This window comes from Ambystoma mexicanum, chromosome 6p (genome assembly GCF_040938575.1).
Source record: "Ambystoma mexicanum isolate Mex_15411 chromosome 6p, UKY_AmexF1_1, whole genome shotgun sequence".
NCBI classification, from domain to species: domain Eukaryota; kingdom Metazoa; phylum Chordata; class Amphibia; order Caudata; family Ambystomatidae; genus Ambystoma; species Ambystoma mexicanum.
The window spans coordinates 1,348,708,988-1,348,728,359 of record NC_090935.1 but is presented as its reverse complement, the minus strand read 5'-3'; the positions used below and the strand labels follow the sequence as shown (position 1 = coordinate 1,348,728,359).

The 19,372-nt window shown below is 42.9% G+C and overlaps 1 protein-coding gene across 1 annotated transcript in view; it reads right to left on the bottom strand.

Annotated features, from left to right (window-relative positions):
• Window positions 1-19,372, bottom strand: part of LOC138510405 (glycine N-phenylacetyltransferase-like) — a 47,815-nt gene that overhangs the window by 16,412 nt on the left and 12,031 nt on the right. The window contains exon 3 of the mRNA XM_069626037.1: window positions 19,181-19,307. Coding sequence (XP_069482138.1) covers window positions 19,181-19,307 — 127 coding nt within the window. The remainder of the gene's footprint in view (window positions 1-19,180; window positions 19,308-19,372) is intronic.

The following is a 19,372-nucleotide window of genomic DNA, read 5'->3' as shown; positions in this document are numbered from 1 at the left end:
GTCGGGATAACAGTAGGGGTGCCCCGGGATGTAGTGTAGAAGCCTAAGCAAGCAGATGTCCGCCTGGCCCTCCATGGCTCCAAGAGGCGTCTGTAATTATTGTCGATTAAAATATTTGGAGTTAAAGTGCTGCAACTGTCGCCTTGTAGTTGTTATACACATTATTGCATGGGTGGGACGAGCATTGTGTCAGGTGAGGGGAAGATAGAAAATGCTGGATTTAGCCTGTTGGCCTTTCTCCATTTTTCAGAACAGATACTAATTCATATACTCTGTAAACTAATGTGTAAACTCTAGTTCAATGGTTGAATATTTGGTTTGTCGTTCAAATGGTCTTCATCATTCTAACCCATCCACAGAGACAGTAATCAAAATGGCTACTGAGATACAAGTGGTGTTCGTGTGTGCGCATGTGTCCGTGCGTGCATTTAACAATGTTATTTTGTTCACAAATGTGGTTTCGCCGACTTTCAGCAAAAACTAAAAAGAAAGGAGATGTTGATTGCTTGCAGGCAAATTGGGTTGCCATCTTATAAGGTTCTATGTTTAGCCTCACTCCCTCACACCTGACTCTCACCCAGGGGAGTTGCTAGGTCTGGAAAAGACCCGGGGCTAAGCTGATGTCGGAACTGTTGGGACTGGGGGCTAGCTAGTCTTTTGGCTGTAGATCCTGAGATTCTATCCGGGGCTACAACCAAAAGATCAGGGGCTATAGCCCCCTTAGCCCCCCCCTAGCAACGCCCCTGCTCTCACCCCTCCACTACATCTCAGCATCTTTGTGCCTGACGGTGTACATTAGCATGTTGAAGTTGCATAACTTTAGTGCTGCTAAAGACCCCCCTTAACCACCCTGCTCTCCTCTAGAATATGCAGCATTCTTGCGTCTGCCTCTTATAGGTGGAGTCTCATAAGCTACAAGCTTGAACTTACATTTATGTTCAGATGTCAGGCAGGGACATCATTTCACCAAAATGCCAGAGGTAGCGGAAGTGACATCACACGACCCTTGACCTCTGATGACATCGCAGGAAATGATGTAATTTGACCCATCCCTGAAGTGACATCACGGGAAGCGAAGGAACACGACCTTTCGCTCCTTGACAAAAGAGGAAGAGGCATCACACAGCATTGTTCCTGAGTACACAACGAAAATTATGGTTAGAATATTAATATAATGTGATATACATTTCATACAGGAACGGATCACCATATGTATCGTTAATATCAGTGTGTATAGGCCCATATTACCAAATTACTGTGAATGCAAGCAGCCATCCAAGGCCAAATGATAATGATGAGTTATTATAAAGCACTTAGGCTTAAGCACTTTATATAGAACAAATATACATACAACCTGTGTTGGAACCCATTTATCAACCTCAGAAGGATGAAAGGCTGAGTTGAGGTGTTTAAGAACAGACTAAATCAGTGACTCACCCCTGAAGTGTGCCTGAAATAAACCTTTCATGAGTCTAGCAATTATTGTATAGAATTCCAGAAAGACAAAGACAAAGTATTTGTTATGCCTATTGTTTCTTATTTAGGGTCACTGCTCAAAGTGCAACCCATTATTAGTATTTTGTTTATTTTGTTTAAGGGGCCTGAACAAGAAATACAGTCACTCCGTAAACAAAGAGCCACAAGGCTTACATTTCAAAAAAATATATATATTTTTTTTAGGGGTAGCAAGAGAGACCACGGGGGTAGCAAGGGAAACCTCGGGGGTCACAGTTGCGACCCCTGCCGAACCCCAAATGATGTCCCTGTCAGCCAGTTCTCTGTGAACGGGAAGGGGCTGAAGGGGTTGTTTGGGGTTTGTATCTGTGTGTCGTATTGGCTCTAGTTTCCCCAAGCCTCCTGGATCCAGGGTAATGCTCACAGGCTCCTAGGCCAAGCCTCGGCTTGCAGAGTGCCAGGGTTCAAAACAGTTGGTTTTGCTTCGGCGAGAGATCATGGAGTGAATCTGTGACCTCTTCTGTGCAGTGGTGCAGGCTATGAGCCCAACACTGGCAACGCGTGAGGAACTGCACCTTTATTGCCTGCTACTCTGATTTTGTGTCAGAATGAAAGAGACCATTTACCCTGTTGCAAGCCAGGAATGATTAGAAATGTCTCCATTTGCATCCGCAAATCTGTGTTTGACAACAGCCAGATAATCATGAATGTGATTCCTATTCATTCTAGTTCTCATTTTATTTAAATATTAACAATAAAAAATAAAAAAATATATCACGGTTGCTGTTTTTAATGCAGGCACCATTCCAGTTACCGTACATGATGATTGAGCCACACCCCCTTCATAAGATGGCAGCATCATGGTGTGCACTAGTACCAGCTTAAACCATGTCTGGTTGTACAATCTTACATCTAAGTGGTAGCCCCGGCTACAACCTCCAGTAATGATTGGATGACAGTGGTACAGACAGAAAACAGCAAGTCAACATACTTTTTCCTTACATGAATACATCAAGTAACACATTATTTTTGCGTCCAAGGTGGCATTCGCCACATTTCTGACAAACTAAAGCACATTGATTGCATTAATATAAACTTCCATAGCTATAGAAAAAGAACACAAGTCTTAATCGTAATCACTGAATCTTATCTTTTCTAAACTTTCTCTCTGTTACTCTGAATCTTTCCTCTTCTATCTTAGTGCCATGATGACTTTTGGGTGATTGTCTTTGCTTTACAAATACATAACATAACATAAAGAGTAACCATGATATAGCCAAGTTAGGATTCATGGGCAGCTTCAAGGCACTGTTAAAATGCAGAGTTAAAATTAGCATGGCACTCACATCTGCTTCAATAGAAATCTCCAGCAAATTTCCAGTCTGGTGTGGCGATTTTATCAAGCAGTGACTGTCCTTGGCACGGGAAGTATGACAAAGGAGATGGTCTAGAATGAAGGAGTAGGAAGAAAGAGGGGAACACGGATGATAAAGGATCAGGAAGATGGATCACTAGAATCATAGTGAATGACTTGGATGAAGGAGAAGGGAAAGGAAAAAGCAGAAAGACTGGGAAGAAAGACTGTAATAAAGGCCTGGGACAAAGGACTAGGACAAAGAATGACGGATCAGGATAAGGATGAAGGACTAGGACAAAGTCTGACAGGACAAAGGACTAGAATGAAGGGGAATGACAAGGAAGAAGGTGAAGGACTAGATTGAATGGGAAGGGAACAAAGACTAGTTTGAGAATAAACGCGCATGAAGGAAAAGACTAGGACAAAAAGATGGTTTAAAATGGAGTAAAAGGATGAGGACAAAGGATTAGGATGAAGGATTAGAATGAAGGATGAATGACTAGTATGAATGACTAGTATGAATGGCTATGGCCAAAGAGAAGGGCAAAAAGAACAAACAAAGACTAGACCGAAGGTCAATTAATATGATGAGAGAGAAAGACTATGACAAAGTAATAGGATAAAGTAGAAGGCCTGTGACAAAAGACTATGATGAAGTATACTAGGACTAGGACAATGTATGTAGGTCTAGGACAAGGTGGAAGGGTTATACTGAAGGAGAAGGACTATAATTAAAGAGAAGTACTAGGATGAAGAACTATAGTAAAGTGGAAGTACTATGATGAAGGACTATGACAAAGGAGAAACCCTGATGAAAGACTATGATGAGGGAGAAGGACCAAAGAAAAAGAGAAGGATTATTGTGAAGCACTATGCTGAAGGATTATGACAAAGGAGAAGGACTAGGTTGAAAGGTTTTGAAAAATGAGAAGGACTAGGATAAAGCACTATGATGAAGGAGAAGGACTAGGTGAAGCACTATCATGAAAAGAGAAGAACTAGGATAAAGGACTATGATGACGGAGAAGGACTAGGTGAAGCACTATCATGAAAAGAAGGACTACAATGAAGGACTATGATGGAGAAGAACCAGGACAAAGGAAAAGGAATGATAGGAAAGGAACTGGACAAAGGAGAATGGATAGAATACACAACTATGAGAAAGGTCTATGAAGAAGGTGAAGCACTAGTATGAAGTACTAGGATGAAGGAGTAATTTAATTTATTTATGTATTGATATTGATATTGATATTTTATTTCTATCGCGCTCGTACACAAGTGTTTCAGAGCGCGACAAGGCAAGGGAGGGGAACAGGGGAGAACAAAACAGCGATCTTACTAGGCACAGTGACATTGAGAACGCTCAAGTGCATGGAGACAGGGAGGGGAAAAGTGCATGGAAGGGGGGAGAAGTGGAAAGTGTGAAGCAGAGGAGAAACAGATAAATAATAATAAATAAATAAATAATAACGGCAACAAACAGTGGTAGTGCAGCCAGCAATTTGCAAATGCTAGGTTTAAGGTAGCAGACAGGGAAGGTCTGATAAGTGCAGGAAGAAAAAGGGGGGCTATATGGGTACAGATACAAACCCCAGTGCAAGGGGTGGCCCAGAGGCAGTGCGGGAGGGTGCCAGGGTGAGCAGGTACCTGGTCCCGGAGGACAGAGGGTGGCCAGGTGCATGGTGCCAAGAGAGAACAGATCAGCAGGGGAGAGGGGGAGCGAAGGCAGAAGAAAAGAGGAAGGTCTTGAGGTGCTTCTGGAACCGGAGATGGTTTTCCTCAAGTTTTAGAGTGGCAGGGAGGCTGTTCCAGAGGGAGGCCCCAGCCAAAGACAGAGATCTACTCCCAGCTAATTTCTTTGGAAAACAACTGATCCTGAGGGCGTTAGAGGTAGAGGAGCAAAGAGCTCGAGAGGGGGGGGGGGTATTTGCAGAGGGATAGCTGAAGGTATTTTGGACCCAGGCCCCAGAAAGCCTTGTGGACAATGCTGAAGGGTTTGAATTTAATCCTTGCATCCACTGGGAGCCGATGGAGAGATTTCAGAGCTGTAGAGATACGATCCCAGGGCTTGCGGCCAAGGACAAGTCTCACAGTCCTGTTCTGGATGAGTTGCAGAGGGGCGGAGAGTAGAGGCAGGCAGATTTAGAAAGAGGCTGTTACAATAGTCCAACCAAGAGAGAACCAGAGCTTGGGATAGCATGAGCTTCTGGGGGAAGGAGAAGAAAGGCAGAGTACCTCTGAGGAGGTGCAGTAGGAAGTTTGACTTTTTAGAGACCTCAGAGATGTGGGCGGAGAAGGAAAGGGTGGAGTCAAAGATGACCCCGAGGTTCATAGCCTCACAGGTGGGGGTAGGAGGAGGGCCAAGGGAAGCCGGCCAGAGAGTGAGGGGAAAGGATGGTGAAAGTGTGCCGATGAGGAGGATCTCCGTCTTGCTAGCATTCAGACCAAGATCATTTGCTGCACACCAATCTTGAATGGCAGTTAGGCAATCAGAGATGAGAGAGAGAGAGAGAGAGAGAGAGAGAAAGAGAGAGAGAGAGAGAGAGAGAGAGAGAGAGAGGAGGAGGCCGAGGGCAGCCTGAAAATGAGTTGAGTGTTGTCAGCGTAGCACTGACAATTTGAGCAGAAAATGGCAATGCAGTGGGCGAGAGTTGCCAGGTATTGGTTGAAAAGCCAGGGCGAGAGGTTAGACGCCTGGGGAACACCACAGGTAGAGAGGATGATAGGAAGGAGCCAAGTTGGACCTGCTAGGGTAGATCAGAAAGGAAAGTATGATTAAGGAGATGGACTAAGATGAAGGAGTATGAGGAAAGACTATGACAAAGGACCTTCTAGAAGGACTATGATAAAAGTGAAGTTCTAGGACAAGCGATTATGATGGAGAAGGAGTGAGACAAAGGACTATGAGGAAGAAGACGGGCTGACAAAGGACTGTCATGAAGGAGACAGATCAGGATAAAGGATAGTGTATCACATTAATATGATGAATGGCTATGAAGAAGGAGGCAGATTAGGAAGAAGTATTTGATGAAAGAGAATGAAGGATTATGAGAAGGGAAAGGAATGCGATAAAGGTGGAGGATCAGGACAAAGGAAAAGGACTATGATGAAGGACTATGATGAGGGAGGAAAACTATGTTGAAATATTGTAATGAAGCACAATGACAAAGGACTGTGAAAAAGCAATATGATGAAGGAGAAGGACTAGGAGACATGTGAAGGAATAGAATGATAACTATGAAGAAGGAGAAAGGCTATGACGAATGAAGAAGGATTAATGCTATGTTTTAGTAGGAGAGCTCTGACAAATCACTCCGATTAAGACTATAATGAAGAAGGAATTTAAATACTGACTACAATGAAAGAGAAAGACTGGATGAACAATGATAATGAAGGAGAAGGACAATGATGCAGGATGAAGGAGAAAGACTATGGCAAAAAGACTATAATGAACAAGAAGACCTGTGATGAAGGAGAGGGACTAGAATGAAGAACTATGAAGGAGGACAATGACTAGCATGAATGTCTATATTGAAGCATAAGATTGTTGACAAAGAAAAATGATTAAGGATTAAGATGGGCTATGATGAAGGAGAACGGCTAGATGAAGGACTATGATGAAGGAGAAAAACTATGATAAAGGCATAGGAACAAGGACAAAGACTATGGTGATGGTAAAATACTAGGGCTATGGAGAAGGTCTATGACAAAGGACTTTAATGAACTAGAAGGACTATGTCAAAAGACAATGATCTAAGAGAAACGGCTAGTTTGAAAAAGGACTGGTGCAAATGACTATGATGATGGATAAAGACTAGATTTAAGGACTTTAACAAAAGAGAAGCATGAATGTGAAGAATTGTAATAAAGAAGAAGGACCATGCTGCGGAACTACAATGGACTTTGATGAAATAGGACTTTATGAAGGACTATGATGAAAGAGAAGGGCTATGATGAAAGGCTATGGGAAAAGAAAATAGCTATGATAAAGTAGAAGCACTAGGACAATGGCGAAGGACTGTGACTAAGGACTATGACAAAGTACTATGACAAAGGAGAAGGACTAGAATGAATAATTATGATGGAGAAGTACTATGAGAAGGAGAAGGACTTTAATGAAGGATAATAATGAACGTGAAGGACTATGACAAAGAACTATGATGTCAGAGATATGCTAGCATGAAGCACTATGCTGGGAAATAAGGATATGGATAAAGGACTATGATCGGAAACTATGATGAGATGCGTTTTCTTGAAAAGCATCAAGTCAGATTTATGATGCTTCAGGTACTGCAAGACCATACTCCTTTTTACTTTATCGTTCAGTCCATTAACATTCCAGGAAGCACACTACTACCCAATCTGATGGGGTTGCAAACCGTGTTGCTTCCCACACCCATTCCCTTACTGTTCCCTCTTTCACCTGTCCATCATCTGCTGGCCTTCACTCTGCTCTACCTATCCTACCTCAACTCCCTACCCTAACTAACTTCTTCCCCTTCCCCACTCTATCCACCCTCCCTCTACCCATACATTCTAAGTTTCTGTCGCCCTCAAAGAAACCCCACTCCTGCCCTCTACTGTCCCCTTCCTAACCGTCCTACTTTCTCCACTGTTCCCCCTTCCACCCAGGAACTCCCTTCATTCCTTCCTATTATCTCTCAACCCTCTTCTGCGCTTGGCAGTGCTACACCCCTTCTCCACCCTCTTTTCCTGCTTCCTTTGCTACATCGGGTACCCATGCACAGGTGCACCGCCAATTCCTGTCAGTTTCACTGCCTACCTGTGCGGTAGGATGACCGTCTATCGCTGGAGAGTCTTGACCTTCAATCTGCTCCATCGCCTACCAATTTCATCGTCTGGGGGGCCTTCGGCTCAGCCACCTCCTCGGCCAGACCTAATTGAATCCTGTTAAGTGAGCCATCGGGGCGCACTGTAATACTGTAGTCCATGCCAGGGTGCTTCTTCACCTCTTTCCATCTTTCTTCTCACCCCCTTCGACAGCTGCAACACCCACCTCTGCCTGCCCCTGGGTCCGGGCGCCTTCTTGCCAATGATCCTGTTGGCTGTATCCCTCTGCTCTCCAGCCAATCCCAGACTTCTCCGCGGCATTCCCCCACTGTCACTCTCAGCTTAGCCGGGAACATTAGCATGTATTTGAGCTGTTTGCTTCTCAATTGTCTTTTAACTTCCTCAAAGGACCTCCTTGCGCATTGCAACTGCAGAGTGTAATCCGGAAAGGTCATGACGTTAGTGTTGCCCCCTCTAGTAGGTCCCTTCGTCCTCACCGCCTAGAGTATATTTTCTCTGTCTAGGAAATTAAACCGTTTTGCTACCACTACTCTCAGCGGGGAAGTCAATTATTAATGTAACTGACTCAATATATACACTGACATTTATTTTTAGAGGTCATTGTGGAAAACCCTATAAAATCTCTGCAGTTTCTGTGGTAGGGGGCCACAATTTTGAGAAGGGGCTACTCTGCCAGTTGTGCACCAAGTTTGACAAGGCTTTATGCAAATAAAACTGTTATCTACCTTTAGTGCCGGATTTCTCTACTGGATTATATGGTGATGGGTTTTCAAGACTCTTTAAAGACTATGACGAAGGTAAAGATCAATGAGGAAGAAGAAAGACTATGAGGAAGGAAAAGGACTATGAGGAAGGAGAAGGACAAGGACGAAGAAAATTGACTACGCTGAAGAACTATAATGAAGCAGAAATGGCTAGGGGGGAAGAAGGATTAAGATGGAGGATGCTAGTGAACTAGAAAAACTAGGATGGAAGACTATGAAGAAGGAGAAGTACTACGATGAAAGGCTTTAATGAAGGAATAGGACTTTGATAAAGTATGATAATGAAAGAAAAACACTATGACAAAGCGCTATGTTGTCAGAGAAGGACTGGATCGAACCACTATGATCAGAGAGAAGAACTAGGATGAAGGACTATGATGACAGACTATTGTTATTATTATTGTTAATATTATTCTTTTGTTTATACTGTACCAGCTCACTACCATACTGGTCTCAAAGCACGTAAACCTTGTTCGACTTTAGGAGCATTAAGTCGGTCCCAGGGAACGCAGGCCACAATTTTGTTGTAAGGCATTGAGAGTAAAATAGTGTGATATCAGAGGTAGTAGAGTTTGATCTGGCTGGAATAGTTTGTAATTAAAACAGGGCAGAGGTGTGTAAACCAGTATGGAGACGAGTTTGTGAGTGTATATGTAAGGTTTTGGTGTATGAGAGGCTTGAGCGATGCTTGGTCAATCCTAAGTATGGTGTGGGCAAGGTTTGAGAAAGCCATGAAAGGTGGGCTACCCAAAGACCTGGGGTGCCAATCCCAAATGTATGTGGTAATTGTGTTCAGAAAATTGAAATAGATAGATAAGAGCAAGGGGAAGAAGGATGCTGTAAGGAAGTGGGAAGATGTTATCAGATATGGAAATAGTTGAAGTGTTATGTATATATTGTAAGAGGCATGAAGGTAGATAATATTAGAAGACTTCAAAAATGTTCTCCAGCCACTAGACAGCAACAACCAGCTCCGAGAGAGCAAAGAACTGTGCGTCCCGTGCACACGGAGAACAGAGTAAAGGCAATTGTCCATGTCTGGCTACTGGCATGCAGGTTGAACCTTTTACCCCCTGATAATAGTGACCCTTCACGTACTGCACACAACTAAAACATGTGTTTCCTTGCTCACTAATGGCAAAACACTTGAAAAACATGTCTCTCCTTACTTTCTGTGTGCTGCTGTGGGCTCTAGCACACAAATACACTAGAGGAGTGGGACCCTTAGAGGCCCTCAGCACCTCCGACAATGAGAAACAACATAATATTAAACAAACAAACAGTACGGACTGGGTCCAGGTGCACTGGGTGAATTAAACTGCATCCCGTTGGAGGGAACTTCGTCCAGGACTTCCGAGCACTGAGTGTGCTTTTGCTACCCGTCGAGGAAAGGCAGCCCATCCAACAATATTGTATCTTATTATGAAATAGAATGAGGTCCAAAGACATCTCTAAATGAACTTCTGACCAGCTTCCATGCTCCAAAGTTTCTTTGCCCTGAAGAAGGCTGTATATGACCCAGACAATCATTCTCACAATGTTGGCCGAAACTCGAGTTGGTGGAGGGAACTACGTCCAGGACGTCCGAGACCTGAGTGTGCTTTTCCTACCTGTCGAGGAAAGGCAGCCCATCCAACAAGATGGTATTTTATTATGAAATAGAATGAGGTCCAAAGACATCTCTAAATGAACTCCTGACCAGCTTCCATGCTCCAAATGTTTCGTTGCCCTGAAGAAGGCTGTATATGACCCAGTCAATCATTCTCACACTGTTGGCTGAAACTCGAGTTGGCCCTAGTCAACAAGATATATGTGATTAGGCTTCGTTAATTGTATGAGACACAATTGTAGCAATCTGTAGTGACGTAGGTGTAAAAACCACTCATCTGCCACATGGCACAGAGAAATGCACTGAGTGTTCACTATTGACAGCGCCTGCTGGAAATGTAAACCAGATAGGGGAGTTGGTCACACTGTTCAGCTACCAATTTAGCCATTGTTTTGTATTTGTTTCAGTTGTTGTTTTAACTTCTGCATGTGGGTTAATGTTTAACACATGTGTTAGTATGAATTTGAATGTCGATATGTGAATGGTGGTTGTTTGTACTACCACTCACAAGACAAATTGTATATCATTTGGGGGAGGGGTAACTTTAATTGTTCTGACCATTTGAAGACTGTTCGTGTACCCCAATTATGTGGAATTATCTTAGGTTGTGTTTTTTTTTATTTTGAATAAGCTTTCAATGAATTCATTTTTTCTAAGGCAATGCAGCGCTCTGTGTTTTACTAAAATAAGCCTTCACCAAGTTGGTTTTGTGTAAAAGTATAGGGGTCCACCTTCTTTTTGTGTTGACTTCACACTATTGGCAGACTCTCTGTTCCTCCCGCTCTGCTGCTTGCTGCAGATCCTTCATTTCTAGGTCCAGCCAGCCTTCATTTTGGGCTCCTGGCCTCCCAGGGTTAGCTTCCTGAATCCACAGTAACCAAATACTGATGTCCCCTCTCTCTGTGAGTGCCACTGGCAGCACACTATGAATACTACATTTTTTAAAAACAAAATATTTCATTTGTGTTTTGATCAATACAATTATCTTTCACAAACAGATACAAAGAATTACATTATGAAATATAAAATATTACTCTAAAAGGATCCAACAATATTACGTTAAAAGCATATTCATTCCATATTAAATACATACGTAGAAAAGACACAGGATATACAATAACAATTACATTAATCTAAAAACAACCAGTTCACCTGTCTTTAATAATCCTAATTCATCCAACATTCTTATAACTTCTGCAGTTAATAATCATTCATTACCAGTGTTCAGTCGGTTCCAAATATCATCAGTTGAACACTCGTCTCTTAGCATAAAAAACGACTCAGATATTTTGACCTAATTTACCTAGGCATTGTACATTCGACCACTAATTTCTTAGCGTTTGTACAATCCCATGTTCCTTACAATAGCTACAGACAGCCGTCAGTGGATTGCGCTCATGGATATAACATTTTCCTAGTGTAGAAGAGATTAAGGCGGAACCGCAGAAATTGGAGTGTACCTTTAAAATCCTAATCCTCGATATTGTATAAATCCAATCTGGTTCCTTCATCCTTTTTTAACCCCAAGAGGATTGGACATCATATCGTCTTGTTGTTTGTAATTTTTGTATAGATTGTTCTCTAAATTGTTATCTACATATCTCTGCATTATTCCTAACATATTCTGGGGATCAACGAGAATGTCCTTACAGAAATCACTATACAGCGAGAACTTGTTTGCTGACCAGATTTTCCCCATGAGAGTTACCACTCTACATTGAAACCAAAATTGTAAAGAGAGCATAACCAGTTCATAGCGCACAGATGCAATAGGTGCTGAAGAGGGAAGATTAAGCACTTTTTTCCATATACGACCTTGTTATGCTATGTTAGCATTACTTCTAAAGCGCACGGTCGCCCGGGGGCATCTTGGCACTTAGAGAGGGGGAGACTGTCATTGCAACTACCGCCAGCTCAGCCTAAAATAAATGGCTTTTAATGGCCTTTCTGAAGGCTAAATAGTTGGTAATTTTCTTGATAGTAAGTGGGATGTCATTCCACAGAGTAGCTGCAGCTATGGAAAACGCCCGACCACCGACCCGGACCCGCTTAAAGATCGGGATAACCAGCCGATTAGTCGAGGCAGAACGCAGACTACGGCTGGGAAGATATCAAATTAACTTAGCTTGGAGATATTCAGCACCCTGGCCGTGAAGTGCACAGTGAACTATACAAAGTGCTTTAAAGTTGACCCGCTGGTTCACCGGAAGCCAATGAAGGGCTCTGAGCACAAGAGAAATATGGGCACCAAAAGATGTGCCAGTGGCCACACAGGCCGCTAGATTCTGCAAGCGTTGCAGCCGCTGGATCAAACCCTTCGGTTGAGCTAGGTACAGGGAGTTGCAGTATTCAAGCCGGGATAACACCATGGCTGCCACCAGTGGGGCAGGACTGAAGTGACTTGCTTGTCCATTGATAGGGACGCAGACAAAGTAACTCTGTGGTTTTTAACCTTATCTACCGGAAACGGAAGAGGACCCCCAGATGGTGGGATCAGGACCATATGCGCCCCAAATATAAATCAGGCCAACGTCCTTAGAGAAGTAATGCTAAAGTTGGAAAAATGTGTGGTTTGCAGTGGGGGAGATTATCCTCACAGGAGATTTCAATCTGGCATGGGACCCCATAAGAGATAGAAGTTCAGGGAGTGGACAAGGAAGCTAGCCTCCGCCAAAGATTCTGAGATATTTCTTTGACAACCTGGCCCTTAAAGATGTGCGGCGCACATTGAAAGGGGAAGAGAACGGTCATAACTGTTTCTCACACATGCACCAGGTATTTTCTAGAATTGACTACATCTGGGTTTTCGGCAGCTCTCCTGGGAGAGATAGAAGATGTAAGCTTGGGCGTAATCTCTCTATCAGACCACGCACCACTAAAACTTACAGTGCAGAGGTGGGAGCCGCCCAGAGGCTTGTGGGCCTGGACACTCCCTCGAGAGATCATGTATGATGAATCGGCGGTAAGAGCACTGGGATACAGGATAGAGGTCTTTTTTTGCGGAGAACGAGAGTGAAAATGCGACACAAGAAGGGATCTGGGAGGCATTTAAAGTGGTACTTTGGGAAATTATAGCGTTACAGTCCCAAAAAAGGAAGACGAGAGAGGCTATAGAATTAGAAATAGAATCCCAGATAAGAGTAACCTTGCAAACATTAGCAAAAAAGAAAAGTCGGGCTTCATATAAAGTGTTAAAAGACCTTAGAGTTCAAATGGTGCTACTCCGTTTTTGCAGGGCGGAAAGATCCTTATTGTGTACCAGACAGCAGTCCTATATTAACGCAAAGAGAGCTCACAGACTCTTGGCCAGACAACTGAGAAGGGAAGAGGCAAACCGCACCATTACAGCCCTGAAACAGTGGGATGGGAGATTGCAACGGATATGGGGAAGATACCGCGCTCCTTCAAGGAATTCAATGGGTCCCTGTACAAATCTGATATCCCTGATCAACAGACAGTAAAACACTATTTTGGGCAGACCTCAATTGGTAAACTGCTAGATACTGGTAGGGAGCGCCTGGAAGAAGAAATCACTAGCGAGGAAGTGGAGGCTGTGATCAAAGGTCTACCGCAGAACAAAACTCCTGGCCCAGATGGTTACCCAGCCTGCTTCTACAAAAAATTCTGCACCAAATTGAGACCGAAGTTGGCAAGGCTCTTTAACTCATTCGCTCAGAGAGGTATGGTAACCCCCTCAATGGCAGAGGCCAGGTTAGTAGCACTCCCTAAACCCAATAAGGACCCAGAGCTCTGTGGTTCCTATCGCCCCATTGCCCTTTTAAAACTGGACGCTAAGACATGCCCAGGGGTCTTAGCGGCCCGATTATCGCCTCTCCTACCAGACCTAATAGGTACAGACCAATCAGGGTTTTTTCGAGACAGACACACGTGGGACAACACCAGAAGGGTATCCCATTTAATAGAAAAAGTGGAACGCTGCAGGATTCCGGCAGTATTAATATCGCTTGATGCCGAAAAAGTGCTTCACCAAGTCGAGTGGTCATTTTTATTGGAAGCTCTGGAACAAATGGGAGTGCGTCCACAATTTCTACAGATGGTTAAGGCCGCTTATAGCATACCCACGATGAGACTCTCAATCAACTCATGCTTAGTGGAAACAGTGCAAATCTCTTAAGGGACGAGACAGGGATGCCCTCTGTCCCCACTCCTATACGCAGTGTACATAGAACCGCTACTAATGTGCATAAGGCAAAACCCGACAACACAAGGGATAGGATTTGGGGAGGGGGAGAACATAAAATAATAGCTTTCGCAGATAATATGTTGTTGACCCTGATGCACCCAGCCACCTCAATACCAGTGTTGCAAGAACTCTCCACAGTGGGCTAAAAATCAATATGACCAAATCAGAACTGTTAAACTTAGGGCTTACAAAAGAACAACTGTAAGTCTTACATAAAATTTCCCCATTTAAGATAGCAACAGACACGTAATATACATCGGAGTGAAATGACCTAACTATTTCGACCATATATGGGGCTAATTTCGCAGAAATCCTCTTGAAAATCAAGCCAGACGTACACAGATGGAACCCACTACGGATTTCCTGGTTAGGGAGGATAGCCTCAATAAAAATGGTGGTTCTCCCTAAATTACTTTGGGCTTCATCATGAGTTGGGCGGGATCCTAACTGGGATCCCGCCCAACTGTATTAGCATTACTGCCCATCCCTCTGGTAGTATTACCGCCGGATCACGGGTTGGGCGGTAACTGTAATTTCCCATTCCCCACTGGGTCCATTGGACCCAATGTGGAATTTTCGGCACAATTATCACGTGCTAATAGGGCTGCGCTAATTGAGCCCAAAAACGTGCTTTAAATCGGCGCACTTACCCCTAGCTTCGAGCTGTCTCCACTAATGCAGTTACTCTGTTTATCCACTTGCAATTACTTAGGTTATTTATCAATGACCAAAAGTTACATTTATCTTTTCAGAGCAGTATATTTAGCATGTGTTCACCATCCATTTCAACTGTCAAAGCTCTATGGTAACTGATCCAATGTCTGTAGGTTTGGAGTAGAGCTTGTTTCTTCTTTTTATATACTGCATTATTTGTCTGATTTACCCTCAGTATCAGCAATTGTTGGCGTAATATTTTCTTCTTTACCCACACCTCTTTATCAAAAATATGACATGTGATGCCCTATTAAATTTAAGGTTTTTGGGCAATTCTCTTTCCCACAGAAAAGCCTTAAATCCACTAAAAGAGCACAATGTTTTAATTCTTCCAATGAAGCCTTAGTGACATAGTCCTCAATTTTTGCCACTCATAGGATTCCACCCTGTGCAAATTCCTGAATTTGGTTGCCCCCAGGGTTTATCACCAGATCTCTATGGTTTATCGAGATGTGTTGTACGATAGTAAATTCAAACATACAGCTCTGTATATTGTGATCACTCAGCACAGAATCTTTGATATCAAATTTACTACAAGTTTCCAGCATAGATTTTGACAAAACGACATACTCAATACTGGAAGATTGGGTACCTCTTTACCAAGTTGTCAATGTGTTAGAATCCCTGCTTACGCTCTCATTTGTTATTGCCAAATCCCACTCTTTAAACATTGACGTATATTTAGTCCCATCTGAATAGGTTTTGGTATTTGTTTTTTTCTTAATATTCAGGCAACTCAAATTCAAATCACCTGCCATAATCACGTGCTCATTTCCCTCCATTAACCATGACCCTGGTATCTCAGCAATATGTTTCAGAAAAAGTTCTAATTCAGTTATCATTTGGTTCCAATACAGATTGATTATCAGGACATGCCAGATTTGATTCTTAAAGCTGATGTCTAGGATTACACGTAGAATGTAGCCATTCATAGTATTGATTTAATTTCCTTCCTCTCAAAGTAAAATAAACATCCACATTTCAATATCTAATTTCTCTCTTCAAATATTGTTCTTGTGATGAATGAGGGCCTCCAATGGACAATTCAGTGCGGGCAACAAATGAAAAGCTCACACACTCGATATCCTGAGTAGTGATTTTTTCCAAAGTTAGGATTTGCCTAAGTAATTTTAGAATATTTGCCCGATTTAAGTCGACATCCGCTCGTAAATGCCCAAGGGTGAAGGGTTTACCTTCCAGGGTGTCCGTGCCTCGTGTGCACCTGGGAAACCTAGGTCCACACCTAGGTCCACACACCCTCCACTCACCACACTACCTGAGACTGAGTGATCTGAGCCCCACCGTTTCCTGCCCTGGTTGCTAATAAATCCCTTGCTGACGAATTGGCTGCTCTCCTCCATCATTAGCTCCTCACTCCCTTGTTTCTCTGCTTCCCTCACTATATACCTCCCCCTATGATTGTAAAGAGCTCTATTGCTTCCTGAAGCTAGTTCACCACTCTATAAATACCAGAACAATAATAATAATAATAATAATAAAATAATAATAATAATAATAATAATAGTTAACATTTTGGAACCCCTAGAAGTACCATTGGCACATCAGTGTTTTTCAAATCACAATTTAACCACCCCCTATCTAATTCGGAACTCACTTGTAACATACCCACCTGAACTTTGTGTTCAGTCAAAAGTTAATAATATCAATAATCATAATAATATTAATAATACAAATTATAGGTTTTAATATAGTACTTCATGCTATATTACACCTTTTTATAAATGTTATAATAATAGCTGTTATCATTAATCATTCTCAGAGGATGAAAGGCTGTGATTCTATCTTTCAAAGGTACAGCCTTGCTCCATGTGAGAGACTAAGGGCTTGATTTTCAATAAAGGGCGCAAATGAAGAAAGCGCAGAGGATGCACTTTTTTCATTAGAGCTCATGCTGAAGTGTGCAGGTCACCAAGGTGACCTGCACATTTTAGGAGTGGCTGAACAGTAGCGCAAAGATGTGCTTTCCAGCCCCCTTGCAATCATTTGTTTTGGGAGCATGCTTATAAATCAGGTGACCATTGCTTTGCCTCAGGCTAAACCAGCTTATTCGGTGACACCTTAATGGTTAAGACATCTTTACTGATTAAGGACTATAACAAAGTACTATGATGGGCTACAAGGTCTAGGACAAAGGACTATGATGAAGAGGGACTATGACAATGGACTATGAAGGAGAAATACAATGACAAATGGTTATACAAATTTAGAAGATATATGATGTTGGAGAGGGACTTGGCTCGAGCTGAAAAACTAGGGCAAAGAACTATGAAGAAATAGAAAGATTAATATGAAGGAATATAATGAAAGAGAAGCGCTGTGACAAAGTGTTATGAGGACGGAAAGGGACTAGAACTGAGGGTAAGGACTGTGATGGCGAAGGATGAGGGCTTTGAGGAACGAGAAGGATTATCACATGGAATGATAATATAAGAGAAGGATTTTGAATAAGGTCTTCAGTGTCAGTGAAGGATTATGATAAAACACTATGATGAGGGAAAGGGACTAGAGTGAAAGACTATGATGAAGGACCATGACAAATAAGAACTATCATGAAGGAGAAGGACTAGGACAATGGAGAAGGGCATGGACAAATAAGATGAACTATAATAAAGGAGGACTATATCAAAGGATTATGATTAAGGAGAAGGACTATGACAAAGGAGAAGGACTTTGGCAAAAGAAAAGGACAAAGAACTAGAAGAAATAATGGTGACCAGAAGTACACAAAATAAAATCTGTGATGTAGCAGATGCATGCTAAAAGATTTTTAAGTTGCTATGCTAACCACATATTCTGTTTCCCAGCATCCTTTATCTTCTTAATCATCTCTGTAGCAATGCTTAAGCAATTAAATATGCCAAAAACAAAACCTGTTAACCTACAAAATAGATACAGGACTTACAATTGACAATTCTAGATGTACAGCTATGTGGGAAGCCATCCCTATGTTGCTGTTTGTACTCAAACAAGTGAAGCGAAAGAGAGACAGGGGCCTTGATATATCTTTCCCCGCGTCTGTCCTGAATGTGGAAGAGCATGATTAAGTGGTGCCCGCCACATTTTAAGAAAGTGGGTGAATGACACTCATCTCAGTGCACTGTTCATGCTGCAAAACTTACCACATTCTGCCACCTTCTGGGACAGGAATAGTGCCATATGGCTGAAGGTGGAGGGGACGGCAAGTGATAGGCTTGCTTGTGATAAAAAACAAAACAGGTGACACATCACATTATACACCTCACAATCTATATAGTAGGAACATACTGAGCATAGAGTATGACTGTGGGCCTCATTACAAGTGAGGTGGTAAGGGGTTAACGGCGCCGGTAAAGGTGCCGGTGCTGTTAAACCAGTACCGCCTCATTACGAGGATCCCTCGCGGGACCCGCTCTGGACGTCTGGTCAGACCAGACGTCCTTTGCGTGTCTCGCGAGTGGACCAGCATGCTAACAACGGGCCCGTCATTAACAAGCCCGTTAGCATGCTCCCCATTCCCATTGAGTCCTATGGGGGCTCAAATGGGAATGTGGCTAGTCCGGGTCCAGGTTCCCAGAATGGGGAAATACCGGGCCCTCCAAAGTCAGAATGGCCCGGTATTTCCCCATTCAGGGACCACGGACCTGGAGCCGAGTTTGGAGGCAGCCATGCCCTTAATAAGGGCATGGCTGCCTACAAATTCGTAATGAGGCCCTGTATCTTTATTATCCTAATCCCGAATTGAAACCTACCATTACCAGCATGTAAAGCTGTCTCTTGAGGTCACAGTGATGATTACCCTCCTTACAATAATGGTGATTTCCCCATTGTCTGCGCAGCCAAGGTCCTGCCGACTCCAACTCAAAATCGGGCACAGTGGAAGGCCACACACGCAGGCAGAAAAGCACAGACTCGGACTGTGCTGCTTAGGGAGCCACTGCACCCAACTCAAAATGAGTGCCAGACTTGATCTGGGTTAAGAAAGAATTAGTGGAAGCAACTCTATGAGGAAGATACACTTGGAAGAAAAGTGACTACAGCCATAGGAAATTAAGTTAGCATTACAATGAAACAGGTGAGTGTACACAACTCTTAAAAGAAGGTGGAAGGGTTGGCGACTAATGCAATGCAATTATCCTAACCTGGAGAAACTGTTTACAGTGACGACAAAGGGTGCTCTTATTTAGTGTGCCTGCAACTTCCATATCATTAGTTTCACTTCAACTGGCTGTTAGGATTTTCCAAGTGGTGAACCCATCCTTACCGACCTTGAATCTGGAGAGTTTGCCTCCAGTTAATGGCCTCTGACGTCTCCAGGGCTTCTCTGAGATTTGACGGGTCCCTGGTGAAGATGAAGTAGGAGTTGGTGTAGTGATCAGAATCATCCACCATTTCCTAAGAGTGCATTGTAGAAACAAGATAATAAAAAAGACATAAGAATATTAGCAACCAGTGACATA